Genomic DNA, 27,811 nt, shown 5'->3' with positions numbered 1-27,811 from the left:
CCCCAGGTGACAAAGTTACATACTGGCCTCTGGCAGCAGACAGATGCTGTGAGAGGGTGCAGACCTCCAGGACCCACTCAGCAGATACCCCGATGGTGCTTTCACAACACAAAATTAGAACCACAGAGGGAAATATGATTAGCCAGAGAGTTCCTCAGCGAGGAAACTCTTTGAGAGAAAACACCCCTTTGGCTGCTTGGAAGGATGGTAAATGTGGGATATGGTGAGCAAAAGAAAGGGCAGAGGGAGACAACTAAGCCACTCGGGTGGGTGTTTGGGTGGGGCTGAGGGAAAAAACTCAAGAAATTTTGAGAGGCAATGAGGGCTGGGGGGTCGGGCTGACCTCTAGTGTAGAAACGGGTACCTAATGGTGCTGCCACACACACATCAGGCAACTCCAGAGCGAGGGAGTGGGTAAAGATCACACGCCTGCTCAGTCCCCCAAAGATACAGAGGCTCTGAGTAGTTGAAAACAATGTTTTTTTTTCTCTCTTTTAAAGAAATATTTTAATGTTTATTTTTGGGAGAGTGAGACAGAGTGTGAGCGGGGGAGGGCCAGAGAGGGAGACACAGAATCCGAAGCAGGCTCCAGGCTCTGAGCTGTCAGCACAGAGCCCAGCGCGGGGCTCGAATCGCGAACCGTGAGAACATGACCTGAGCTGAAGTCAGACGCTTAACCGACTGAGCCACCCAGGTGCCCCTTTTGTTCTCTCTTTTTGAACTCATGACCAAGACCAAGAGTCACATGTTCTTCTGACTGAGCCAGCCAAGTACCCCATTTTTTCTCTGTTTTTATGGAAGAATAACATAGCCATGAAAATTACACTATACAAAGAATAGAGCTGAATGAATGCTGACAGAGAATGCTGCTATAACTACCACCCAAGTCAAGAAATAGAGTATCACCGGTCCCTAAGGCCCACTTTGGTGCCCCCTCTTTTTAAAAATTTTTTCATGTTTGTTTGAAAGAGAGAGACCGAGCACAAGAAGGGGAGGGGCAGAGAGAGACTCCCAAGAAGGCTCTACGCTGTCAGCGCAGAGCCCGATGTGGGGCTCCATCCCGCAAACTGTGAGATCGTGACCTGAGCTGAAATCAAGAGCCGGACACTTTAACCGACTGAGCTGCTCAGGCGTCCCTGTGTGCCCCCTCTTAATCACTGATTCCTCCTTCCTCTCCAGACCTTCTCCCTAGAGGCAATTACAGATCAGCTTTGCCTATTTTTGAACTTTACGTAGATGGAATAATACAGTATAAACTCTTCTGTGTGGCTTCTTCATTCACCATTAAGTTTCTGAAATTCTTCTGTGTGATAGTATGCGGTTCCAGTATGTTCACCCCCAATGTTGTATGGGATATACCCTCATTTATTCACTGCTGATGACCTTTCAGTTTCCAGTTCTTGGCAGTTGTGAATAGCGCTCTCAGGGACATCGTTACACAGGTCTTCCTGTTGCACATACGCATTATACTGGGGAATGTGTTTTCATGAGCGGAACCGCAGGGTCACAAGCCAACGCTCCAAATAGTTTTTGCAAAGTAGCTGTACCAGTGTATGCTCCTCCAGTAGCGCGACTTCCACTTCTCCACCTCTTTCCCCAAATTAGGTGTTGTCAGCCATTTCTTTTTGTTTGCTTTTAGTCATTCTGGTACACTATGGTAGTATTTTTAAATTTGTATTTCCCTAATGGCTAAAGAGGTTGAACACTTTTTCATTAGTTTACTGGTTCTTTGGATCACTTGTGAAGTGCGTGTTCAAATCTCTGGCCTGCTCATCTGCTGGGTTGTCTATTTTTTTGTTGATTTGTAGTATGTATGTGGCATCTGAGTCCTTGGGTTATCTATTTTGCAAAATCTTCTCCCATCCTTAACATAGTCTTTTGATGAAAGTACATTCTTAGTTATAACGTAATCCAGTTTCTCAGGATTTTCTTTGTGCTTAGTGCATTTTGTGTCCTGTTAATAAATATTTGCTTAAAGTCATGAAGATATTCTGTATTGTCTTCTCAAAGCTGTGTTCTCTTTCTTTCATATTAAGATGTCAAATCTATCTGGAATTATGTATGTAGTATGAAGTAGGGGTCTCATTTAATTTTTTTCTACACAGATATCCAACTGACCCTGCACCATTTTTTGAAAAGCCCAGGGGCACCTGGGTGGCTCAGTCTGTTAAGCATCGACTTCAGCTCAGGGCATGATCTCACGGTCCGTGAGTTTGAGCCCCACATCAGGCTCTGTGCTGACCGCTCAGAGCCTGGAGCCTGCTTCAGATTCTGTGTCTCCCTCTCTCTGCTCCTCCCCCACTCATGCTCATTCTCTCTCAAAAATAAAAAAAAATAAACATAAAAAAATTTTTTTAAAGGCCGTCATTTCCTCATGTTGATTCTCTTTTTTTTAAAGTTTATTTAGTTTTGAGAGTGGGGGCGAGGGGCAGAGAAAGAGAGAATCCCAAGCAGGCTCTGAGCTGTCAGCAGGGAACCCAACATGGTGATCGATCTCACGAACCATGAATCATGATCTGAGCCGAAATCAAGAGTTGGATGCCCAACTGACTGAGCCACCCAAGGCACCCCTCCTCATGTTGACTCTTAAAAGCCACCCTTGGGGGCTCCTGGGTGGCTCAGTCGGCTGAGCATCCTACTCTTGATTTCAGCTTAGGTCATGATCTCAGGGTCATGGTATTGAGCCCCTCATCAAGCTCCATACTAAGCTACTTAAAACTCTCTCTCTCTCTCTCTCTCTCTCTCTCTCTCTCTCTCTCCCCTCTCCCTTGCTTGCTCACTCTAAAAAAAAAAAAAAAAAAAAGCCACCTCATCAAAATTCAAGGCTTCCCACATCTTTAGGCTCATCTCTGGATTATGTTCCAGGAGTGTATTCCTGTACTGGCACCATAGTCTTGGTTTCCTGTAGCTTTCTTATACCCAGTAGAGGAAAAACTGTCCTCCTACTTTGGTTTTCAAGGCTGTCTTGGGTGGGGTGCCTGGCTGGTTTAGTCAGTAGAGCTTGTAACTCTTGATTTCTGGGTTGTGGGTTCGAGCCCCATGTGGGTGTAGAGATTATTTTAAAAAATAATAATAAAACCTAAAAAAAAAGACTATGGGGTGCCTGGGTGGCTCAGTCACTGACTTGGTTTCGGCTCAGATCATCATTTCACGGTTTTGCGGGTTCAAGCCCCGCATCAGGCTCTGTGCTGGCAGCTCAGAGCCTGCTTGGGATTCTCTCTCTCTCCCTCTCTCTCTACCTCTCTCCCACTTGCACTGTCTCTGTCCCTACCAAAATAAATAAATAAACTAAAAAAAAAAAAAAAAAAAAAGACAGTCTTGGGTATTCCTGGCCCTCATTTTAGAACCTAGTTTATTAGTTTACACACACACACGAATACACACAGACAAAACCAACTGGGGTTTTATTGGAGTTGTATTGAAACCACATGTCAATGTCAATTTTGGAAGAAATGGCATCTTTACAATATTGAATCTTCCAATTTTTGAACATAGTTTTTCATCCATTTATGTATTTATTTCTTTCAATATCATGTGTGTGTTGCACATTTTTTAAATTTATTTTTTATTTTTTTACATTTATTTATTTTTGAGAGACAGAGAGAGAGCACAACTGGGGGAGGGGCAGAGAGAGAGGGAGACACAGAATTGGAAGCAGGCTCCAGGCTCTGAGCCATCAGCACAGAGCCGGACGCAGGGCTCGAACTCACGAACCATGAGATCATGACCTGAACTGGTCGGACGCTCAACCGACTGAGCCACCCAGGTGCCTCGCACATTTTTTTTTTTAAATATTCATTTATTTGGAGAGCAAGCGGAGGGAGGAGGGGCACAGAGAAATGAAAGAGAATCCTTTGCTGACAGCATGGAGCTTGATGCGGGGCTCCATTTCACAAACGGTGAGATCATGACATGAGTGGAAGAGTAGGCCACTCAACTGAATGAGCCACCCTGATGCCCTGTTGCACAATTTTCATTAGCTTTATTCCTGGCATTTTGTTACTTGATGCTTTTGTAAATGGCATATCAAATTAAAAAAAAAATGTTTTTTTAACATTTATTTATTTTTGAGACAGAGAGAGAGAGCATGAACAGGGGAGGGTCATAGGAAGAGGGAGACATAGAATCTGAAACAGGCTCCAGGCTCTGAGCTGTCAGCACAGAGCCCAACGCGGGGCTCGAACTCACGGACTGCGAGATCGTGACCTGAGCCGAAGTCGGCCGCCCAACCGACTGAGCCACCCAGGCGCCCGGCATATCAATTTTTTTTAAACTGTTGCTGATATGTAGAAATTACAGCTTATTTACTTATATAGAGATTTAATTTTTAAGTAATCTCTACACCTAACATGGTGCTCAAGCTTACAACCTCAAGACCAAGAGTTGCATGCTCCACCAACTGAGCCAGCCATGTGCTCCAACAATTGATTTTTATGTATTGACCTTGTATTCAATGTCTTTGCTAACTAAACTCACTCTAATAACTTACCTATGGTTCTTTAAAATTTTTTACATACCCAATCCTATTGCCTGTGCTTGTTTTATTTTTTCCTTTCCAATCCTCATACCTTTTTATTTTTCCTGCCTTACAGCACTGGCTAGGCCCTCCCCTCCGATATAATATTGAGACTTGTGGTCATGAATGTAAAATGTTTTCCTCCAGTAATGTTCTGCTCCTCCAGAACATTGTTGGAAGGGAGGATCTATCATCAATACTTAGTTTCTGTCTTTACAGGGGACATTAGAAGCTGCCGCTGGAGCGGGGCTGGGGTGCGGGTGGGGGATGGGACACAGAGGTGAGTGCACATGGGGAGGAGGAGCCACAAAGAGAGGATAACAGTGGAGGCAGGAACATTAGGGAGTGACAGGGCTGGCCACCGCAGTTACACCGCAAGTCAAGTGTATTAAGGAGAGGTCTAGGTCTTGCTCTTTACAGGAGCATCAGCTGAAGCCACTGCTAGCCCTAATGAAGACAGCAGAGCTCGATTTCCCTCTGCCATGGTTCCTTTACCCCTCTGCACAGTGCCCACTTAGCCTCCAAGACCTAGGATGGCTCCTGCTTCCCCTGTAGGTGCAGACTTCCTCTTGGTTATTCGAGGCTCTGCTCAGGCATTTTCTCCAGCAGGAAGCCGTCCCAGATCGCTAAGTTGCCTGAGGCAGCTCCCCAGGGACCCTAGTACTCTTCCCCCTAGCGTGCCTCCTGCTTCCCTCCTTTGCTGGTGTAAAGTTTCGTGCCCTGCACTCGCTAGATTGTGGACCCGGAGGGCTACTGTACAGCCAAATCCTCGTCCCTGGCCCCGCCCCTCCAGGCCCTCCACCGACTGGACCCCGATCCAACCCAGTTCCACCTCAGCAGCTCAGCAGTGCTCCATCCTCACGCCCATAGGAACCGAGACCGTATATCCGGCATGAAGTTCCGACCTTAGGGCGTCCTCAGATTCTGGAGCCCACCTGCCAGCTTTCCACAGCTAGGTAGGGCGCTCAGGAGGTGGGACCCACGGGAACCCCCCCTCCCGGAAGCGAAGAAGTCGAGGGGCCGAAGAATGTGCCGCCTGATTGGCCGATGGTGATGTCATATGTACCGTTGGAGTGGGCTGCAGGCCTGAGCCAGGAGTTTTGCTTTAGTTCCTAACTGGAGCCGCGCCCCTTGGAACGTTCTGGGATCCCGCCCTAAACCCCTCCTTGGTCTGGGGACGCCCGCGCCCTTTATCCATGACGCTGCAGGGCGTTGCCGCTGCTGCCTTTGCGGGCCAGGGGGCAGAGAGCCTCCGGGATTATCTCTCCGGGCTACCTTGGAATCCACAGAGCCCTCCCCTAAGACAATGAGTCCGCCGTCGGGGGGCGGAGCCTCCCATTGTGCCAATAGTTCTCTCCCAACCCGATGTCGTCTTCTGTGACGTCTATTCCGCCTTATCTGCCCATTGGCCATCCGGAACCGACTTGCTCCTGGAATTGCTCAGCTCTGGGAGAACTGTATTGAACCGTGGGAGGAGGATTGAGCTTCTGTTAGTCCCTTCAAGGGGTTAAGGGACGCGGTCGTGGAGGGCGAGGGGCGGGGATCCGAGGAAGCCGTGGCTGCAGTTATACAAGGCAACGCCGGGCTCCACGTGGCATCCCAGAGCTTTCGAGACCCGCGGCCTGGAGGAGGGTGTTTCCTCCAGTGGAGGGGCGCCCAGCGCAGGAGACTGCTGGGTTCCAGCAAGGCAGGGAAGAGTTTGTTCTCTATTCACGCCTGGGCGGGTCATCTCCAGTCCTTGCTCTGCAGAGACACTCCAAACAGATGGTCGCGACATGTTTCACGAGTTAAAACTCAGTGGTCGAACAGTTCAAGCTATCAACCTTAGGTCTGGCGTCCCAGGTCCCCATCCAGTCAACCTCCCCTGCGTCCCCGGGATTCCACATGGTACCCCTGCCAAGAGTCATGAGAACGCTCTCTGCGCAACACTGGCACCAATTTTCATACCAAACTCCAGGACAGGGTCCGGAACTAGTGCTCAGGAAGGGGAACAAAAGACCTGCAAACAGAAGAAAGAATAAGAGATGGAGCTGAGACCGCGCCTAGAAGAAGGAAGGCGGGTGAGGGGGGTGTCCCAAAGCAAGGAGGGTGGATCCAGGGGCGGCGAACCTTCCAACCCTTATTCAGCACCGAGGGCAGCAGTTATGCTTTGCCCTTAATAAAGATGGCGACAACAGCTTCAGCAGTCAGATTTGCCATGCGCAACGGGCTGTACCACAGGATTTGGGGTTTCGGGGCTGAGGTGGAACGAACCATCGCTGAAGCCGGGAGCCATGTTGGAGCGGCGGGAGGCGGCAGCCGCGTCGGGGATGCTGTGGTGGGGGCGGCAAAAGCCGGGGCCGCACGCCAAAGGGGCTCTGGCTGCGGAGTAGATGGTGCCCAGAGGGCGAAGGCGGTGCGGAGCGACAGGCCGAGAGGCGGGGGACCGGGGCGGCGGCAGGGGCCCGGGAGGGGGCCCGAGCGGCGGGGCGGGCCCAAGGCCCGGACCGGGGCGAGGGGCGGTGGAGGCCGTGTGGGGAGGCGGGGGGTGATGGCGAGGCGGCCGCCTTGGTGGGGTCTCAGGGGGCCGACAACCCCACTACTCCTGCTCCTTCTCCTCCTCTCTTTGTTCCCTCTCAGCCGAGAGGAGCTGGGGGTCGACGGGGGCCAAGGCTGGGACCCAGGGGTAGCTGCCGCTACGGGGCCAGGGGCGCGGACCGGCGGCGGAGCCTTAGCTCTTTGTCCCGAGACGCCCGGGGTCCAAGAGGATGAAGAGCCTGGCCTGGGAGTCAGGGAGCCTGTCTTCTTGGGGCTCCGAGGGGGAAGGCAAAGCGCCCAGAGTGGTAGAGGGCTCCCTGAGCAGCCGGACGCGGGGTTGGGAGCGAAATATGGGGTCCAGGCTTTAGACAGACGCGGGCAAGGAACAGGACAGGGACCAGGGGCTCTATTATGCTGGCGCCCAGAGGTCTCCTCTTGCGGGCGGATAGGACCCTTGCGAAAAGATAGTCAGTCTCCAGAGGCTCTGCCCCCAGGGGTCCCGAGCCTGAGGAACAGCTCTCCCTTCCCTTTGGACCTTCTGGTTCGGCCCCGTGGTTACAAGCCAGTGTTCTCCCAGAGGAATCCTGGAAGAGGCACCCCCAAAAAAGTGGGAACCACGCGCTGCTGCGGGGAATTGTGGGCACCGAGGCGTAGGGGTCAGAGCGAGAGAACTGCGACATCTCGAGCGGCGAGGACAGCCCCCCAGCCGGACTGTCCCCCCAGGGCTATAGGATGTGGCCCTGGGCTGGATTCAGCACCGCTCATAGAGAGGACAGCTCCCGAGTCTGTTTCAGCACTGCGCGAGTCTCGGACAGCTCCCGAGCCGACGCCCGAGCGCATGCGCTCGCGTGGTCTCTTCCGCCGCCGCTTCCTCCCGCAGCGCCCCGGGCCGCGCCCTCCGGGGATCCGGGCTCAGTCGGGAACCTGGAGAATACCCACAGCGAGCAGGATCCGCCCCCGTCGCGCCGCGAACCGCCACCCTCAGTTTCCGCAGTACAACTATCAGGCGCTAGTGCCCGAGAACGAGGCGGCTGGCACCGCGGTGCTACGCGTAGTGGCGCAGGACCCGGACGCAGGCGAGGCCGGGCGCCTAGTTTACTCGCTGGCTGCGCTTATGAACAGCCGCTCTCTGGAGCTGTTCAGCATTGACCCACTAAGCGGCCTCATTCGCACAGAGGCTGCTCTGGACCGCGAGAGCATGGAGCGGCACTACCTGCGCGTGACGGCACAGGACCACGGCTCGCCGCGCCTCTCGGCCACTACCATGGTGGCCGTTACAGTGACCGATCGCAACGACCACGCGCCAGTGTTTGAGCAGGCGCAATACCGGGAGACTCTTCGCGAGAACGTGGAGGAGGGCTACCCCATTCTTCAGTTGCGTGCCACAGACGGCGACGCGCCCCCCAACGCCAACTTGCGTTACCGCTTCGTGGGGCCGCCAGCTGCGCGCGCCGCTGCTGCCGCCGCCTTCGAGATTGATCCGCGGTCTGGCCTCATAAGCACCAGCGGTCGCGTAGACCGCGAACACATGGAAAGCTACGAGCTGGTGGTGGAGGCCAGCGACCAGGGCCAGGAACCTGGGCCGCGCTCTGCCACTGTGCGTGTGCACATAACTGTGCTGGACGAGAACGACAACGCGCCCCAATTCAGCGAGAAGCGCTACGTGGCGCAAGTGCGCGAGGACGTGCGCCCCCACACGGTGGTACTACGCGTCACAGCCACCGACCGGGACAAGGATGCCAATGGACTGGTGCACTACAACATCATCAGCGGCAACAGTCGTGGCCATTTTGCGATCGACAGCCTCACGGGCGAGATCCAGGTGGTGGCACCTCTGGACTTTGAGGCAGAGCGAGAGTATGCCTTGCGCATCCGGGCGCAGGATGCAGGCCGGCCACCACTGTCCAACAACACAGGCCTGGCCAGCATCCAGGTAGTGGACATCAATGACCATACTCCTATCTTTGTCAGCACACCTTTCCAGGTCTCTGTACTGGAAAACGCACCCCTGGGCCATTCGGTCATCCACATTCAGGCAGTGGATGCGGACCATGGGGAGAATGCCAGATTAGAGTACTCCCTAACTGGTGTGGCACCTGATATGCCCTTTGTGATAAACAGTGCCACTGGCTGGGTCTCTGTGAGTGGTCCTCTGGATCGTGAGTCTGTGGAGCATTATTTCTTTGGTGTGGAGGCGCGAGACCATGGCACACCTCCACTCTCAGCCTCAGCCAGTGTCACGGTGACTGTGCTAGATGTTAATGACAATCGGCCTGAGTTTACGATGAAGGAGTACCACCTACGGCTGAATGAAGATGCAGCTGTGGGCACTACTGTGGTCAGTGTGACCGCTGTAGATCGTGATGCCAACAGTGCCATCAGCTACCAGATCACAGGTGGCAACACCCGGAATCGGTTTGCTATCAGCACCCAGGGGGGTGTAGGTCTGGTGACACTGGCTCTGCCATTGGACTACAAGCAGGAACGCTACTTCAAGCTGGTGCTAACTGCTTCTGACCGTGCGCTTCATGATCACTGCTATGTGCACATCAATATCACAGATGCCAACACTCACCGGCCTGTATTTCAAAGTGCCCACTACTCAGTGAGCGTGAATGAGGATCGGCCAGTGGGTAGCACTGTGGTGGTTATCAGTGCCTCTGATGATGATGTGGGTGAGAATGCTCGCATCACCTATCTCCTGGAGGACAACCTGCCCCAGTTCCGCATTGATGCAGATTCAGGGGCCATTACACTACAGGCTCCACTGGACTATGAGGACCAGGTGACCTACACACTGGCTATTACAGCTCGGGACAATGGCATCCCACAGAAGGCAGACACCACTTATGTGGAGGTGATGGTCAATGATGTCAATGATAACGCTCCACAGTTTGTGGCTTCCCACTACACGGGATTGGTATCTGAGGATGCCCCACCTTTCACCAGTGTCCTGCAGATCTCAGCCACTGACCGAGATGCTCATGCCAATGGCAGGGTCCAGTACACTTTCCAGAATGGGGAAGATGGTGATGGAGATTTTACCATTGAGCCAACCTCTGGCATTGTCCGCACAGTGAGGCGGCTGGATCGGGAGGCAGTACCAGTGTATGAACTTACTGCCTATGCAGTGGACCGAGGTGTACCCCCACTGAGGACTCCAGTCAGCATCCAGGTAACGGTGCAGGATGTAAATGACAATGCCCCTGTCTTCCCAGCTGAGGAGTTTGAGGTGCGAGTGAAGGAGAACAGCATTGTGGGCTCAGTGGTGGCTCAGATCACTGCGGTAGACCCTGATGAAGGCCCCAATGCACATATAATGTACCAGATTGTGGAGGGGAACATCCCTGAGCTGTTCCAAATGGACATCTTCTCTGGAGAGTTGACGGCACTCATTGACCTGGACTATGAGGCCCGCCAGGAATATGTGATTGTGGTGCAGGCCACGTCTGCCCCTCTGGTCAGTCGAGCCACTGTGCATGTCCGCCTGGTTGACCAGAATGACAACAGCCCTGTGCTCAACAACTTCCAGATCCTCTTCAACAACTATGTATCCAACCGCTCAGACACCTTTCCTTCAGGCGTTATTGGGCGCATCCCAGCTTATGACCCTGATGTCTCTGACCACCTCTTCTACTCTTTTGAGCGGGGCAATGAGTTGCAGCTGCTGGTGGTCAACCAGACCAGTGGGGAGCTTCGACTCAGCCGCAAGCTAGACAACAACCGCCCACTGGTGGCCTCCATGTTGGTGACTGTCACAGGTGAGGGGTGGGGGGCAAGCAAGTGACCCAGTGACCCCAACCTTCAGGGCCTCAGGGGCTCCACAGGGCACCTGAAACCAAAGAAGGATTTCCAAGCCTTCCAAGAATCCCTTAAATGCTGGGTTCCTGCACCCCCACAGGATCTGCCATAGGCTTTACAGGTTAGGTTCATAGCCTGCTTAGGGTCTTGGACAGTCTCCACAGAACCTCAAAGATTCTAGGGCATATAGCAAATCCCATAAAGACCGTATGAACTGTCTACTACACTAGGGATAGTGCCCCCATCCCCAAAAGCCTGCAGGTCCTGGCTTAATGCTCTGGAGGCCACAGGAAAAGCCAGCATGGGCCAGTCAGCTCACACCTGTTCAGATGAAGCATTACTTTGGGTCCAGCTTGACCTTTACCCCATATGTACAGGGAAGGTGGGCCAATAGTTTAATGGTCATGAATAGCAGCTTACTCTGGCAGCTTCAGACAGAGAGTGGGCCCATACTGGCCTGACAGCTATCCAAGGGACTGACTGAGGACCTGCCCTTTGGGAAAATGTCCAGAGGCCCACGTGCCTCTTTTCTACCTCTACAGCCCCAGATTTTCACAAACACTCCCTCATAGGAGGGTGCAGGTGGGAGAGGCTCTTGCAATCGTGCCTGCTGCTGCAGAGGTTGGCAGAGAGGCTTCCACTGCTGTTCACTTCCCAATTCTGGAGCATGGACTCCTCACACTGCCAAAGAAGGCACAGACTTCATTTATCCCTAAGTTCACTCAACAACCAAGCCTTATTGGCCATCCAGTGTGTACTAGGGTCTGGGGACAAGGTATATAAGCACCTCATTCTCATTTTGAGAGGTGACCACTGAGATCACAGGACCCAGGTCTGGGATGACGGGCAGCTTTCTGATCCAAGAATTCTGAGGGGGCAGGTGGGTGGTGGTCAGGGTTCAAGACCTTCCTGGAGAGAGAGAGTTTGCTGAGCCAGGATTCTGGGGGATGGGGTTGAGTGGTCACAGGGCCAGGGGCCCTTCTAGTGCCATGGAAAAGCAGTTTGCTGACCAGAGATAGGGGATGGGTAAGTATTAATCTAGAAGTCTGTTTGTTTCTTTGAGGGGATGTTGTGCTGGTTATGCAATGCTGGGGGGTAGGGGTGGGTGGTCAGTGGCCCTGGCTCCTTTTTATGTTCTGAGTGAGGGTGGCTGCTGGCCATAACCTGGGGGAAGGTGAGTTACTATTTAGGGACTCTGTTGTGTGCTGTTAGAGGAATGGCTTACTGACCCAAGGGCTGACTCAGGTTTCTCCTGGCGTTGGAGGGAGGGGAGAGGAAGCAGCAACTTGGTACCCTGATGCTGAGGGAGTTGGTGGTCACAAGCCCCAGACCCCCTTGTGTCTGGCAGGGTCAGCCTGCTGACTCACAGGTGCTGGGAGTCTAGGCATTCACTGGCCCCAGCTCTCTGAGTCCCGGGGAAGGGCAGCCGCTGACCCCAGACTGACCACTGCCTCTACCCCCACCCGCAGATGGGCTGCATAGCGTGACGGCGCAGTGTGTGCTACGCGTGGTCATCATCACGGAGGAGTTGCTGGCCAACAGCTTGACCGTGCGCCTTGAGAACATGTGGCAGGAGCGTTTCCTGTCACCGCTTCTGGGCCACTTTCTGGAAGGCGTGGCCGCGGTGCTTGCCACACCCGCCGAGGACGTCTTCATCTTCAACATCCAGAATGACACGGACGTGGGGGGCACCGTGCTCAATGTGAGCTTCTCGGCGCTGGCGCCGCGCGGGGCCGGGGCAGGCGCTGCGGGTCCCTGGTTCAGCTCCGAGGAACTGCAAGAGCAGTTGTACGTGCGCCGCTCTGCCCTTGCCGCGCGCTCGCTCCTAGACGTGTTGCCCTTCGACGACAACGTGTGCTTACGCGAGCCCTGTGAGAACTACATGAAGTGCGTGTCCGTGCTGCGCTTCGACTCGTCTGCTCCCTTCCTGGCGTCGGCCTCCACGCTCTTCAGACCCATCCAGCCCATCGCAGGCCTGCGCTGCCGCTGCCCGCCCGGCTTCACGGGAGACTTCTGCGAGACGGAGCTCGACCTCTGCTACTCCAACCCGTGCCGGAACGGCGGCGCCTGCGCGCGGCGGGAGGGTGGCTATACCTGCGTGTGCCGCCCGCGCTTCACAGGTGGGCGGGCCGCGGGCCTGGAGGCGCCACGGGCAGAGCGTGAGGGCGGAACTACAGTGAAAGCGAGGATGGGGAATCTGTCTTGAGTCTACCGGGGTCGGGTGCGGCGCCGCGGAGCGCGAAGCCGTAGAACCCGGCCCTGGGAGAACCTAAAGCCCTGAAGAAATAGAGGTCTTAGGCGGGCTGAGACTGCGGCGGGGGCGTGGCCTGGGGCGTGGGGGCGTGACCGGAGCTGCTGGGAACGTGGGGCGGGGCCAGACCGGTAGGAGGCGTGTCCGCCCCCAGGGAGCTCGCCCTTTCTGTGGGCTGGGAGGCTTTGGAGGGGCGGGGCCCCCTGGAGCCGCGGGTGACCTCCTCCAACCTTGGTTTGACTCCTAGGAGAAGACTGCGAGCTGGACACGGAGGCCGGACGCTGCGTCCCCGGCGTCTGCCGCAACGGAGGCACGTGTGCCGACGGGCCCGACGGAGGCTTCCGCTGCCAGTGCCCGGCGGGCGGCGCCTTCGAGGGCCCGCGCTGCGAGGTGGCGGCGCGCTCCTTCCCTCCCAGTTCGTTCGTCATGTTCCGCGGTCTGCGGCAGCGCTTCCACCTCACGCTGTCCCTCTCGTAGGTGCCCGCCCGGTATCTCTGCGCGCCTCCACGCCGTCCCCACTCCCTCTGTGACCCTGAGTCAGATTCCCGGCTGCCCCATCCTGACGTCCCACAGGACATCGCCCCTCCCCGGGTGTCCTGCCTGGGTGTCTCGGAGCATCACTGTCCCTGACATCACTGCATTGTCCCTGACGTCACCGCACCCGCTCTCCTCCTTTCCTGCTTCACCCTAGCCTGGCTGGCGCCCCGTGAAACTTCTTGTCGCAGGGATGGTGGGTGTGAGGAGGTGTCCCGCTCGTGACTTGCCCTGTCCACCCCATCCAGGTTCGCAACAGTGCAGCCCAGTGGACTACTCTTCTACAACGGGCGCCTGAACGAGAAGCACGACTTCCTGGCCCTGGAGCTTGTGGCCGGGCAAGTGCGGCTTACATATTCCACGGGTGGGTGCTCCCGTGGATGTATATGTGGGGGAGTGGGTACATGAGTAGGTGAGATGGCTGGGGGGTATAAGCCTCGAGTCCCCTCAGGTTTGCCTCACTGTACACCTAAACATGTACCTCCATGTCAAACAGACATCAGTGAGGATCTTACCCCCTTAGCCATTCCCTGGGAGAAAGTCCATCTCTCCAAGTGGTGTGTGCTTCTCCTATCTTCCAAGGTACTCTGGTCCAGCCAGTATGGTCACCAGTGGATGGGACTGATCTGATGTATCCCTGACCATCCTGGGAGTAACTGTACCTGAGTAGGGATGGGGAGGGAAAGGTAACTAGGCAGCTCCAGACAACCTTCCACATGTATCCCCTGCACAGGTGAGTCCAATACAGTGGTCAGCCCTACAGTTCCAGGGGGCCTGAGTGACGGGCAGTGGCACACAGTGCATCTGAGATACTACAACAAGGTGGGCACCACCCTTGGCATGGCAGTATGAGGGGAGCTGGGATGCCAGGTTCTGCCCCTTAGGGGTTAATCCTGGAGGTCCTGTTGAGTGGTGTGCCTGGGTTTCTAGCCCCGGACAGATGCCCTGGGGGGTGCTCAGGGCCCCTCCAAGGATAAAGTGGCTGTGCTGAGCGTGGATGACTGCGACGTGGCTGTGGCTCTGCAGTTTGGTGCTGAGATTGGCAACTACTCATGTGCAGCTGCTGGCATGCAAACAAGCTCCAAGAAGTGAGACCCCAGCCCCTGATTCCCATGCCTTCTGCCTGCCAAAGCCCACTCCAACCCTGACCCCATGCCCGTCTCCAACCTGCCACCCCATCCTTCCCCAAATCACAAATCCTCTCTCCACTATGACACAAATCCTCTCCCCTACCTCACCGTAGCCCCATCTCTTTATTCTACCCCTGCCTCCCTGCTCCCATACACAGTCCCCAAGCACCCAGTCCTCCAGTATCCACTGCCCCCTTCCTAATGCCCCACATCCCCTTAGATTCTTCGCCAACCACCCAAATGCCTCACTGTTTCATCCTAGCCTTCAGCCCCTCCCCTTCACCTTTCCCTAGACCATCTGCCCATCATGAACTCTCCTTTGCACCCCCACAACTAAAGTTAGACCTCAGCTTCTTCCCTGGCCTTACCCTCCCCCCTAAATCACCTTTACCCTCTGAGTCCTACTCCCACCCCACCCCCACTTCTGTGGCCCTCAGGAGCAACCCTACCTTGGCCTCTGTCCCAACAATGATGAGGACCCCTGATCCTCAGGTCCCTGGACCTGACGGGCCCTCTGCTCCTGGGGGGTGTCCCCAACCTCCCCGAGAACTTCCCCGTGTCGCACAAGGAATTCATTGGATGCATGCGGGATCTGTACATTGATGGCCGCCGAATGGACATGGCAGCCTTCGTTGCAAACAATGGCACCATGGCAGGTAGGCCATGTCCCCACATTAGGGAGGGGGAAGAGGGCTATGTGGAGTGATTCCAAATCTGACCTCATCCTTGTTTCCTTTGCTGGCAAGCATTGTGCCATAGCTTAACCCTTAGGGCCTGTCTCCTTCCAACTCCATCTTGAGAGAATCTGGGGCTAAAATCATGGCCACTTTTGGCCCCTCTGGACCCCTGTGTCCTGATAATACTTGTGCCCCCTGCCCCCCATGTTCTCACATCTGCCATGTGCCTTCCTCTCCCAGGCTGCCAGGCCAAGCTGCACTTTTGCGACTCGGGTCCCTGTAAGAACAGCGGCTTCTGCTCAGAACGCTGGGGTGGCTTCAGCTGCGACTGCCCTGTGGGCTTCGGTGGCAAAGACTGTAGGCTCAGTGAGTGGGCATCATGGGGCAAGAGGGGCCTGCAGGGTAAGGTCTTTTCCTCAGGTGGGACCTGTGATCCTCTTCCTTTTATCCCCCCAGCCATGGCCCATCCCCATCATTTCCGTGGCAATGGGACGCTGAGCTGGGACTTTGGAAATGACATGACTGTGTCTGTGCCGTGGTACCTGGGGCTGGCATTTCGGACACGGGCGACTCAGGGGGTCCTGATGCAAGTGCAGGCTGGGCCACACAGCACATTCCTCTGTCAGGTGTGTCTGTCCTCCTGGCCCCTCCCTAGACCCTCAACTCTCAACCTCTAATGCCACCAGCAACATTCCTGGTCTGTTACAACCTAGTCCTGCCAGGTGTACTGACCATACTTGACCCTACTCTGGACCCTGGCCCTTGATCCTCTTCCCCACCATAATATCCTCTGCAGGTGCAGGGCCCCAGCATATCTTTTTTGTGCTAGCTGCACCAATCCATAATCCCTGATCTTGACCTCTGAGTCCCCTAACTTCACTCTCAGGGACATGGTGTCCCTATGGCACAATGCCCTGTGTGCCAGATATAGCCTTAGCCCTGCAGTTCTGATGTCTGAACCCCCTGATCTCACCTCTTGACTCTCCAAGCCCCAGCCCAACTTGGGGCCCTGACCCAGGGCTGTGCTTCTCTATCTGCAGCTGGATCGGGGGTTGCTGTCGGTGACAGTGACCAGGGGCTCGGGCCGTGCTGCCCACCTCCTTCTGGACCAGGTGACTGTCAGTGATGGCCGGTGGCACGATCTGCGGTTGGAATTGCAGGAGGAGCCAGGTGGCCGGCGGGGCCACCATGTCCTCATGGTCTCACTGGACTATAGCCTCTTCCAGGTCTGATCTCTGACTCTTGGGTAGTCCGTTAGTCTCCCAACCAGACCCACCTCATTTGACCCCTCTCTAGTCCAGATCCCCTCAACTGTCTCCACTGTACATCACTCTCCCTGCAGTCCCTTCCTCATGCCCTTGCTTTGAGCCCACCCTGCCAGCCAGGCCTGCTCAGGTTAGAGAGGCTATCCAGATTTCTGGCCTGGTCTTGGGGTACCTCTGCAGCCAGTACATTCCCTAACTCTTGGGAACCCCTTCTGGCCTCTGCCCTGATCTCCCTGTCTCAAAGCTCTGAAATTTCAGGGTCTATTCTGGGTCCAGGAAAGAGAGGCCTGTCTGAACCCAGCTCTTTACTGAAACCTTGCTATTATCCATCCCTCACACTCCAGCAGGTCCTCCGCACTCAGGGGCAGCGCATGCCCAGACCATTCTCCTGGTCCAGAGGGACAGAGGATGGTCATGCAGGGCTAGGACAAGGCCAAGACTGACTCTAGGGTAGGGCAGGGATCCATCAGGTGCCCCCACACCCCCAGTGCTGACTGTACCCCTCCCCCAGGACACCATGGCAGTGGGGAGTGAACTGCAGGGCCTGAAGGTAAAGCGACTCCATGTGGGAGGCCTGCCCCCCAGCAGTGAAGAGGAGGTTCCTCAGGGTCTGGTTGGCTGTATCCAGGTGGGGGTCAGCACGGGAACATGATTTGGGCCATTAGGGTGCGTGGTCAGTGGTCAGGAGCACCTTGGGACTTGAAAAGCTGCATTCACATAGGGGTTGGCATGGGGAGGGGATGTGACCCAGAGCCATCAGAGATGGGCCTTTCTGTGCTGTTGGCGGTGAGGGTCTAGCTTACATTATCAAGGGTCATTAGAGGTCTGTGTCAGGGACAGCACGATTAGGGGTCCCATGGGGGGCTGAGTTGGGGATATTGGGGTCAGGGTCTGGGCTTTTTGGGGGGTTTGAGGGAGACTGCATGTCAGGTGGCTGGCTCTGTAGGGGCTGAGATGCTTTGACATGGGGCTCACACCTTGCTGGCTGTGTCCATAGGGGGTATGGCTCGGCCCCACGCCCTCGGGATCCCCAGCCCTGCTTCCTCCTAGCCACCGAGTGAACGTGGAACCTGGTTGTATAGTGACCAACGCCTGTGCATCTGGACCCTGCCCACCCCACGCTGACTGCCGAGACCTCTGGCAGACCTTTTCTTGTACCTGCTGGCCAGGTGTGAATTGGGGGTAGGGCAGGGTGGATTTGGGTAGGAACTGGGGGCTCATGGTAAAGACTGGGATCACTGGAAGGACAGGTACCTGCTTACTCCCATGCTCTGTGGCCAGTGTCCTGAGCTCGCTGACCCAACCTGCAGGTTACTATGGCCCAGGGTGTGTGGACGCCTGCCTCTTGAATCCCTGTCAGAACCAGGGGTCATGCCGCCACCTTCCAGGAGCTCCCCATGGCTATACCTGTGATTGTGCAGGTGGCTATTTCGGGCACCACTGTGAGCACAGGTGAGGGGCTGGAGACTGAGATGATGGAAAGACCTGGGGTGGGGGGAGGGAGTTATCACTGAGATATCTTGGAGGCATCTCACATCTCACCTGGCTGTCTACCTCCAGGATGGACCAGCAGTGCCCACGGGGCTGGTGGGGGAGCCCAACCTGTGGCCCTTGCAACTGTGACGTTCACAAGGGCTTTGACCCCAACTGTAACAAGACAAACGGGCAGTGTCACTGCAAGGTATGCCTGGCCCCTGACCCCTGACCTTTTAACTTTTCTCTAGCCATGATTTGTGATTCTTATCGAGCTTGCTGATCTCTGCCACCTGATTTAGGCCCTAGCCTCTTACCCCTGTCCTGTCATCTAACTGCCACCTCTAGTCCTTGATGTCTGATTCCTCCCTTACATTTCATTTGAAGCCCAATCTTCCTTCTGGCCTGTGAGTACTGTTCTCTTGACCCTTTGCCCTTGATTCCACTCATTCCTCAAGCCCTGACCTGAGACCCCTACCTTAAGCCCCGATCTCTGACCTCAGTCCCCTGATCCATTCTCGAATAGGAGTTCCACTACCGACCACGGGGCAGCGACTCATGCCTCCCATGTGACTGCTACCCTGTGGGCTCCACCTCGCGTTCATGTGCACCCCACAGCGGGCAGTGCCCCTGTCGCCCAGGAGCCCTTGGCCGCCAGTGCAACAGCTGTGACAGTCCTTTTGCGGAGGTGACAGCCAGTGGCTGCCGAGGTGAGCAGGCTCCACGCAGCTCCACATATAGAGGGCTGGCTCTGGCATGCTGCCACCAAGCTTTCTGGCGTGTTTGACTCCTTGGGTAGGGCTCTGGGAAGTGTTTCCTGAAGGAGACCACTGATACCTAGACACCCCCCACATTTGTCCCAGATACTTTGATGACTTGTTACAGAACCTGACAGGCCAGCTCCTGTAAGGCCAGAGAGGGAGTGCTGGGTAGTGGGTCTGATGTGGGTGGTAAAGGAGTAGTGGGTGTGGCTATCATTTTCCCCAGTCCCTGGCTGCCTGGTTCAGTGCTTCCTCTCTCTTTAGTGCTCTATGATGCCTGCCCCAAGTCCCTGAGATCTGGCGTGTGGTGGCCCCAGACCAAGTTTGGCATGATGGCTTCAGTGCCCTGTCCTCGAGGGGCCCTGGGTGAGTACCTGGGGAGCAGGGGCATCATTGAGGGTGGGAGTAGGTCTGTCCTCTGACTGCTGGAGCCACTTCTTTTCCTGAGTTGGGTGGCATTGCTCCTGCAAAGAAGTGGGAGTGGGGTAGGGGTCCATGTGGGCTCCTCAATACCTCCTAGGGGGTCTGGGTCCCTCCCCACCCCCTCATTGAGCCTCCATCTGTTTCTCTTGGCTTCTGGGCAGGATTGCGGGGTGCAGGTAAGGGGTACGTGTTTGCTCAGGTGTGCTGCGCCCCCCCACCCCACTGCCAGAGCTTTTGCAGACCCCTCCCGCTGCCTGAAATCCCTGCGGACCCATCCCCGCTGCCTGAGGTCTCTAAAAGCTACTCTCAGCTGCTTGAAGTCCCTGGAGGCCCCTTCCCACTGTCTGAGGATGCTGGAGGCCCTTTTCTGATGCTTGAGGTCCTCAGAGGCCCCTCCCCACTGCCTGAGGACCCTGCAGACCCCTCCCCACTTCCTAAGATCCTTGCAGACCCCCTCCTCAGTTCCTGAGGTCTCTTCAGGCCTTTTCCTATGTCGAAAGTCACAAAAAATGCCCTCCTCTCTGTTTGAGGACCCTATAGACTCCTCCCTGCTGCCTGAGGGCCCCTCCCCACTGCCTGAGGTCCTTGCAGAACCCTCCCTGCTGCTTGAGGTCTCCACAGTGGCTGGACAGAGATCATCTCTGTATGCATGCTCATGTGTGTGTCTTTCTGTGCCTGTGCACGTGTCTGTGTGTCTGTCTTGGGGGGGTTCTGTGTTCAAGTTAGGGTCCCTCTTGCTGGTGGCTACGAGCTCTCTTAAGACCCAGGTCAATTCTCATTCAACCCCCATCCCCATCTCACAGACAAGGGCGAGAGGGCAGCAGAGTCCACCACTGGGACAGTTGAAGCTGGTGTGAGAACTTTCACCCCACCCTCACTTTGGTCACACAGTACTCCTGGAAACCTTGGTCTGTGTGTGCATACATGGAGAGAGCATGTGTGTCTGTGTGTTTGTCCTGATCCACACGTCCGTGTATGTGCAGACGTGGGCACTGGTCTATGTGTTTGCTTGCCCTGGGCCACATGTCTGTGAATCTGCTCTGGCCCGTGTGTGTGTGTGTGTGTGTGTGTGTGTGTGTGTGTGTGTGTGTTTATGTGTGTAAGAGAGAGAGAGAGACAGAGAGAGAGCGTGCGTACCTTTCTGCTCTGCTTTATGTAATCAGTGGTTCTGAATGGCCCACAGGCCCCCTGAGACTGATAGGCAGCTGGGACCTGCTTGGGCTGGGAGCTTGTCCAGCCACAGATGCCTACTATTCTGGTCTCTGCTTCAGAGCTCCCCCTGGGTTGGGGGAGGGTGCTGTGCTCATCAGATCAGTGAAGGTGTTCCGGCCCCAGTCCTGACCATGGTTCACCTGTCCCTAGGTGCTGCTGTGAGGCTGTGTGATGAGGACCAGGGTTGGCTGGAGCCTGACCTCTTCAACTGTACCTCCCCTGCCTTTCGAGAACTCAACCTGCTGGTGAGACTGCCCAGACCTGACCCTGCACTCAAGACCTGCGCTGGCCCTGGCCCTGGCCTCAGCTTCCCCAGGCCTGGGCTGGGGCCCAGACATCATACCCCAGCCTTTGACCTCCTGGGCTTTTCCTGGTTGCCCTTTAATCTGGCCAAACCCTTCTTCCTGTGAAGCTTTTGAGAAAGGCCTAAGGGACCACAGAGCGACCATCCCCATCTTTGTCCTGGCAGCTGGACGGCCTAGAGCTGAATAAGACAGCACTGGATACTGTGGAGGCCAAGAAGCTGGCCCAAAGGCTGCGGGAGGTGACCGGCCACACCGACCACTACTTTAGTCAAGATGTCCGAGTCACTGCCCGACTGCTGGCCCACCTGCTGGCCTTTGAGAGTCACCAGCAGGGCTTTGGGCTGACAGCCACACAGGATGCCCACTTCAATGAGGTGGGGCTATCTCCTGTGCTCCCCATCTCCTGGACCCCTGCTCAGGCCCCTCCTGACCCTGAGGAAGTAAAGGCCCTGGGCTCTCCCTCTTCCCTTGTCCTCTCCCAACCCACGCCCTTGCCGGCTGGGGTGTGTCTGAGCACCCAGCCATAACCCTCAGACCTGCCTTGTCTCCCCTCACATGTCCTCACCTGGCTGAGCCCACTTTCATCTCCCTGATTCTAGAATCTGCTGTGGGCCGGCTCTGCACTGCTTGCCCCAGAGACCGGGGACCTGTGGGCAGCGCTGGGGCAGCGGGCCCCTGGGGGCTCCCCAGGCAGCGCAGGGCTGGTGCAGCATCTGGAGGAGTATGCAGCCACGCTTGCAAGGAATATGGAGCTCACATATCTGAATCCCGTGGGGCTGGTGACGCCCAACATCAGTATGTGGCGAGTGGCATGGGGGGGAGGCAGGAAGGGGGCTGTGAAAGGGCAAGGACCTGGAAATCTGAGGGGCTGGGGGCTATTGATGTCAACATTAGTAGCGGGAGGCTGTGCCACCTCCCTCAGTGCTTTGCAGGGACGGGCTCTGTGCTGGTAGCAATGAAGTGAGGGATTGTGGGACTTGGGTATAAGATGCAGATAGGAGGGTGTGGGGCCTTCTGCATGGGGAGGAGATCCTTGTTGGGTCTCATCCCTCTTCCTCCTGGGCAGTGCTCAGCATCGACCGCATGGAGCACCCCAGTCCCACCCGGGGAACCCGTCGCTACCCTCGTTACCACAGCAACCTTTTCCGGGGCCAGGATGCCTGGGATCCTCACACACACGTGCTGCTGCCTCCCCAGTCCCCACGGCCATCCCCACCTGAAGGTGAGATCCCTTGGGTGACCCCTGGCCCGGGTCCTGTTTTCCTATCCCACCTCTTTCACCAGATAGCATATTGCCCTCCTGCCAGTTCTCCCCTTGTCAGACCCACGCCATGTCAGACCCCTGTGTGAGACCCTCCCATGTCAGCCCCCCACACTGCTCTCGCCTCGCCGGACTCTCTCCCTCACCACAGATGATCTCTCCCACACCTTGATATTCAGGATCCAGCCCTGGAGAGCCCAGATCCCCTTCATGGGTTCCTGCTTTCTCCATCTCCCAGACCTGGACCTTCAGGGAAGAGATTCCCATGCTTGATGCTGCGATGGGTTGGTTCAGAGCTGGGTTTGTGGGTGCTTGGGGTCAGAGGTCACTGACAGTGGTTCCTCCCCCTCCCCTGGCAGTTCTGTCCACAAGCAGCAGCAGCACGGAAAACTACACCTCCTCAAGTGTGGGCCCCCCTCTGGCCCCCCCGGAGCCCGAGCCTGAGCCTGGGATCTCCATTGTCATCCTCCTTGTTTACCGCACCTTGGGGGGGCTGCTCCCTGCCCAGTTCCAGGCCGAGCGCCGGGGCGCCAGGTACCACGGGGGGCATTACTTCCAGGCCTCTCACCCCTGAGTTGCCTGTAAGCTTCTACTCAGTCTAGCACCCATTTTTTTCATGGGCAAATGAGCAGGTTCACAGTCATCCTGAGACAGCTCCCATGTGCAGCTCCAGGGAGCCTTGTCCGTGCTGGCTTCTAGGTGAATCATGTTCTGTGGGGTTGTGCAGGGTTGCAGACAGGCACAGAGCCACAGGTGGGGACAGTCTCATAAAGGAGAGGTACATGTGCCGGGTACAGACAGGCAGACTGGCTAACAGAGGCAGGCAAAGACAGGCTGACCAATCGATGGAGGTCGCATCGGGGTGGCAGGGACGGCAGTTTGAGGTAGACAGTCTGAAGCTGCTCAGGCCATAGACCCCAGTGTCCCTCGGCTGCGGAGAACCTGCCATTTCTGCAGAACCATGACAGCCTAGCTATGCCATTGGACTCAGGGTCTTGAATCAGCCCAGTGGGAGGCTGAGGGGGTTCCCCAAAATAGCATCCACTCTGGGGCATCCCGACTCTCAGTCAGCCATGCCGGTGGCATGAAGACCCAAGATGTAGGCAGTCAGAGCTTGGGGAGGTCAGCAGGGTCTGAGCCCAGGTGGGGTGTCTCCTCAGGCTCCCCCAGAACCCTGTTATGAACTCCCCGGTGGTCAGCGTGGCTGTGTTCCATGGACGCAACTTCCTAAGGGGTGTCCTAGAGTCCCCGATCAGCTTGGAGTTCCGCCTGCTACAGACAGCGAATCGGAGCAAGGCGATCTGCGTGCAGTGGGACCCGCCTGGCCCGTGAGAACCTCCGCTCCGGAAACCCTTGGTCCCCTGTTGGCCCCTGGGGAGCCCAGCCTGCCCCTGGGGCCCCTACCAATGTCCCTAGGCACCCAGGCCAATGAGGAATGTGGCTCCTCAGCTTCAGGCCCCCTGCCCCTCCCCACTGTCTGTCACAACCCCTCGCCAGGCCACGGGGCACTTTCCCGAGGGGATGATAGGTCTAACTGCCCTGTGGCTGCAGGGCGGACCAGCATGGCATGTGGACGGCACGGGACTGTGAGCTGGTACACAGGAATGGGTCTCATGCTCGATGTCGCTGCAGCCGGACAGGCACCTTTGGAGTTCTCATGGATGCTTCGCCCCGTGAGGTGGGACTGTGTTCAGAGTCCTGAGGACGTGGGCAGGCCAAAGGGCAGGGGTGACCAACACCCCCAGTGACCATCCTTGTCTCCACAGCGGCTGGAGGGTGACCTGGAGCTGCTGGCGGTGTTCACACATGTGGTCATGGCAGTGTCTGTGGCCGCGCTGCTTCTGACCGCAGCGGTCCTGCTGAGCCTGCGCAGCCTCAAGTCCAACATGCGTGCGATCCATGCCAACGTGGCGGCTGCCTTGGGCGTGGCAGAGCTCCTCTTCCTGCTGGGGATCCACAGGACCCACAACCAGGTGCAGGGTCGGGGCCAGGGGACCTGTGTCTCGATGGCCTTACCTGGCTCAGGAAGTCCTGGAGCCAAAGCTCAGGGTCAGGGGTCAGGGATGCTCAGGTTGGGGCCCGGGTTTGGGGCACGATGCTGGGTCAAGGTGCTGTGGTTTAGGGGTCAGAAGCGGGGTGAGGCAGGAGTGGTGCTGACGCCCCCCAACCCTGCCTTCAGCTGGTGTGCACTGCGGTCGCCATCCTCCTGCACTACTTCTTCCTCAGCACCTTCGCGTGGCTCCTCGTGCAGGGGCTGCACCTCTACCGCATGCAGGTTGAGCCCCGCAACGTGGACCGTGGCGCCATGCGCTTCTACCACGCCCTGGGCTGGGGCGTCCCTGCCGTGCTGCTGGGTGAGGGCTCTGCTCCCTGGCCCATCCGGGCCTGCGACCCCTGGCTTGTACCTATCACGTGGCCTGACTCCTGCCCCCGCCCCCAGTCCCGATCATTACCCCAACCTCCATCCCTGCCCCCCACCACGCCATGTGCTCAGCAGGGAGCCCGCTGTGCCCCCACCCCTGGCATGAGAAGGTCAGCTGCTCTAGAACATACCCCTTCAGTCCTTCCTCTCCTCCCCTACAGGCCTTGCTGTCGGCCTGGATCCAGAGGGCTATGGGAACCCTGACTTCTGCTGGATCTCGGTCCATGAACCCCTCATGTGGAGCTTCGCAGGCCCTGTCATCCTGGTCATCGTGGTGAGTGTGCTGTACCTGGTGCCACCTGCGTGCTCTGCAGCAGGTGCGGCGGTGTTGGTGGAGGGGTGCCGGGTGGCAGTCGGCAGGTTTCCAGGCCTCGGCCTCAATTTCTGTTCTCCACTCGACTGGCACAGAGATGGGAAGTGTGGGGTCAGAAACTTGGCTGCCAATCTCTCTCTGCGGATCTCTATTTCCCTTTCTCAGTCCCTCTCTGGTTCCCTATCTCGGACATTTTCTGAGCCAAAGTGCCTCTCTGTTTCTGATCTCCCTGTTTGTGTGTGTGTGTGTGTGTGTGTGTGTGTGTGTGTGTGTGCGCGCGCGCCTGTGTGCATGTGTGTTTCTCACTGCTTCTGCCTCTCTGTGTCTTGGTCTCTCTCTGTCCCTGTCCCTCTCTCACTGCCTCTCTCTCTGTCCTGCCCCTGCTCCACATGTCTGGCCATGGGTCCAGATGAATGGGACCATGCTTCTCCTCACTGCCCGCACATCCTGCTCCACTGGGCAGAGGGAGGCCAAGAAGACCTCTGTGCTGTGAGTTGTCTGGCTGGGGGAAGCGGGGGATTCTTAGAATGGCAGTCCCTTCCTTGGCAGGCTGAGCTCCAGATTCTGGGTGGGGAGGTGAAGTCCTACCTGCCCTGGCCAGCCCCTGTCTGGTGCCCTCACCATACTCTGGCCCCACACATGCTCTGCCCTGCTGTCTCCCCTGAGTCTCCCTTGGCCTGGGTGGCTCACTGTGCCCCCTGCCCCCGTGTCCCACCTATCTCCCACGTTTCTCTCATAGCCTGCCCCTACTTCCCACATATTTTCCCCATGTCCCCTCATGGCTCCCTAACTATCCTCCTGGTTCTTTTGGTGACCTCCTGTCTCCCCTAGTGTCCTCTGGAGACTGCCATGTTCCTTTGTGATTTCCTGTCCTTCCATGACCCCTGTGTGTCCCCCGCATGAGCCCTGCATGACGCATGCTTGTCCCCTTGTGTCCTTCCCTGTTCCGCAGCAGGAGCCTTCGCAGCTGCTTTCTGCTGCTTCTCCTGGTCAGTGCCTCCTGGCTCTTCGGCCTCTTGGCAGTCAACCACAGTGTCCTGGCCTTCCACTACCTCCATGCTGCACTCTGCGGGCTCCAGGTAACTGGCACCCCTCCCCACCTCCGGCCTGGTGGGGCTTCAGCAGGGTGGCCCAAACCCTGGGCAGGCCATCGAGCCCAGTCTAGAGCTGACTCCTCTGGATGACTGATGCCAGGTAGGGTGCCCATCCTGGACTTCCTTCCCCAGCACTGTGGCTCCTGGCCACTTGCTGGTCCACACAGACCTCCACTGACTTAGTCACTTGGGCCACTCTGACGCCTCCGAGATTCTCCCTGACTCCCTTACTGGATCACCCCTGGACCCCTCACTCCCTCACACTGACTTGCAATGACTGATCCCCCTTGCTGACCCACAGTGACTTATATGAGCCTCGACTGACCCCCTGGGGGCCCCCCTCTGACCTGTGACTCATTTCTGATCTCTCACTGACTTTCGGTAACCCCTCGTTGACCCCATGCTGACCCTTACTGACACAGGGCCTGGCAGTGCTGCTGCTCTTCTGTGTCCTGAATGCAGATGCCCGGGCTGCCTGGACACCAGCCTGTCTGGCTAGAAAAGCAGCGCCCGAGGAGGCAAGGCCAGCGCCTGGCACGGTGAGGGGCTCTCAGGGCTGGGGAGTCAGGCCGGGGGCCCCGAGAGGCCAGGGTCGGAGGCCTCTCCAGAGCTGGCTCACACTCCTGTCTGCACCCACCTCCTGTAGGGGCACGGGGCTTACAACAACACGGCCCTCTTTGAAGAGAGTGGCCTTATCCGCATCACCCTGGGTGCCTCCACTGTCTCCTCAGTGAGCAGTGCTCGCTCTGGCCGGACCCAGGACCAAGACAGCCAGCGGGGCCGCGGCTACCTCAGGTGAGCAGAGCAGCCTTCTTGGGAGGAGGACATATAGCTCAGACCAGTCCCACTTGACCAGAGGGTGGCATTACTGGTCCTGAGATGATGGTTCTACCCATCTTGGCACCTGGTTCCCCCGCTACTGCTTCTGCCGTAGATGCCTCTTGCCACATACCCAGGGGTGCTTTCAGAGCCATTCCACAGCAGTTGGCTATGTGCTCACAGCCACCCCAGCCTCCAAAGCACCCCATCACATCCCTCTTTGATGGGAGGGGGCGGTTCCTGCATTTCCAGGGACAATGTCCTGGTTCGACATGGCTCAGCTGCTGACCACACTGACCACAGCCTCCAGGCTCATGCTGGCCCCACTGACCTGGATGTGGCCATGTTCCATCGAGATGCTGGTGGAGGTAGGGGCCAGGGCCGGGGCGGGGGAAGGGAGGCAGAGGATCTCCCCACCATTTCCCTTTCTTGAGAGCAGCAGCTGACTGCAGTGGGGCGAGCTCCCCGCAGGTCACTGCCCCAGGAGGCACCTGGTTCTCCTGCCAAGTCCCAGCCCTTCTGTACTGACCCCCACTCCAGACTCTACCTAGGTTCCCAGCCCCAGCTCCCTGCTGTAGCTAACCCAAGACCCTCAGCTCCAGGCTCTTTCTTGACCCCCAAGTTCCTCATCTCCCTGAGCCATTGATGTGCCTTCCTCCTTCTGATCTTCCCAACTCTAGCTGCAGACTCTGACTCTGACAGCGACCTGTCCTTGGAGGAGGAGAGAAGTCTGTCCATTCCATCCTCAGAAAGCGAGGACAATGGCCGGACACGGGGGCGTTTCCAGCGTCCACTCCGCCGGGCAGCCCAGAGTGAGAGGCTCCTCACTCACCCCAAAGGTGAGGGGGTATCTCTGACCCCATGGGTGACCAAGGGACACCCCATATTCCACTTGGGTGTGACCCAGGGACGCTGATATCCCCTGAAGATTCCTGGGACCAGCCTATTGGGAACCTGGGGTCATCATTAGGCCCCTGCACACCTCTCCCTATCTTCCTAGTGGTTCTGCTGGCTAGAGGTCCAGGAATAGCCTGGGC

General features: G+C 56.9%; 1 protein-coding gene across 6 annotated transcripts in view; it reads left to right on the top strand.

Annotated features, from left to right (window-relative positions):
- The first annotated feature begins 5,989 nt into the window (after positions 1 to 5,989).
- Positions 5,990 to 27,811, top strand: part of LOC109247773 (cadherin EGF LAG seven-pass G-type receptor 3) — a 37,642-nt gene continuing 15,820 nt past the window's right edge. The window contains exons 1-33 of one of the 6 annotated variants that reach the window (XM_019416733.2): positions 5,991 to 10,794; positions 12,304 to 12,954; positions 13,333 to 13,558; positions 13,868 to 13,983; positions 14,353 to 14,441; positions 14,550 to 14,707; positions 15,242 to 15,405; positions 15,667 to 15,792; positions 15,883 to 16,052; positions 16,467 to 16,652; positions 17,203 to 17,319; positions 17,689 to 17,860; positions 18,002 to 18,143; positions 18,252 to 18,372; positions 18,691 to 18,874; positions 19,190 to 19,291; positions 19,510 to 19,524; positions 20,711 to 20,805; positions 21,030 to 21,239; positions 21,465 to 21,660; positions 21,932 to 22,087; positions 22,486 to 22,660; positions 23,287 to 23,454; positions 23,678 to 23,804; positions 23,893 to 24,099; positions 24,306 to 24,480; positions 24,710 to 24,822; positions 25,271 to 25,350; positions 25,817 to 25,940; positions 26,378 to 26,494; positions 26,602 to 26,750; positions 27,027 to 27,142; positions 27,455 to 27,613. In XM_019416733.2, the coding sequence (XP_019272278.2) occupies positions 6,681 to 10,794; positions 12,304 to 12,954; positions 13,333 to 13,558; positions 13,868 to 13,983; positions 14,353 to 14,441; positions 14,550 to 14,707; positions 15,242 to 15,405; positions 15,667 to 15,792; positions 15,883 to 16,052; positions 16,467 to 16,652; positions 17,203 to 17,319; positions 17,689 to 17,860; positions 18,002 to 18,143; positions 18,252 to 18,372; positions 18,691 to 18,874; positions 19,190 to 19,291; positions 19,510 to 19,524; positions 20,711 to 20,805; positions 21,030 to 21,239; positions 21,465 to 21,660; positions 21,932 to 22,087; positions 22,486 to 22,660; positions 23,287 to 23,454; positions 23,678 to 23,804; positions 23,893 to 24,099; positions 24,306 to 24,480; positions 24,710 to 24,822; positions 25,271 to 25,350; positions 25,817 to 25,940; positions 26,378 to 26,494; positions 26,602 to 26,750; positions 27,027 to 27,142; positions 27,455 to 27,613 (9,220 nt within the window). In that variant the 5' untranslated portion in view covers positions 5,991 to 6,680. Of the gene's footprint in view, positions 10,795 to 12,303; positions 12,955 to 13,332; positions 13,559 to 13,867; positions 13,984 to 14,352; positions 14,442 to 14,549; positions 14,708 to 15,241; positions 15,406 to 15,666; positions 15,793 to 15,882; positions 16,053 to 16,466; positions 16,653 to 17,202; positions 17,320 to 17,688; positions 17,861 to 18,001; positions 18,144 to 18,251; positions 18,373 to 18,690; positions 18,875 to 19,189; positions 19,292 to 19,509; positions 19,525 to 20,710; positions 20,806 to 21,029; positions 21,240 to 21,464; positions 21,661 to 21,931; positions 22,088 to 22,485; positions 22,661 to 23,286; positions 23,455 to 23,677; positions 23,805 to 23,892; positions 24,100 to 24,305; positions 24,481 to 24,709; positions 24,823 to 25,270; positions 25,351 to 25,813; positions 25,941 to 26,377; positions 26,495 to 26,601; positions 26,751 to 27,026; positions 27,143 to 27,454; positions 27,614 to 27,811 lie in introns of all 6 variants that reach the window. The other 5 variants (XM_019416732.2, XM_053896999.1, XM_019416735.2 and 2 more) reach the window with 5 other exon arrangements.

The sequence above is a fragment of the Panthera pardus genome, unplaced genomic scaffold, assembly GCF_024362965.1.
Source record: "Panthera pardus isolate Hobbes unplaced genomic scaffold, ASM2436296v1 HiC_scaffold_8, whole genome shotgun sequence".
NCBI lineage: Eukaryota > Metazoa > Chordata > Mammalia > Carnivora > Felidae > Panthera > Panthera pardus.
Note: the sequence above shows the minus strand (reverse complement) of the source record. Positions and strands in the feature narration are given on the sequence as shown.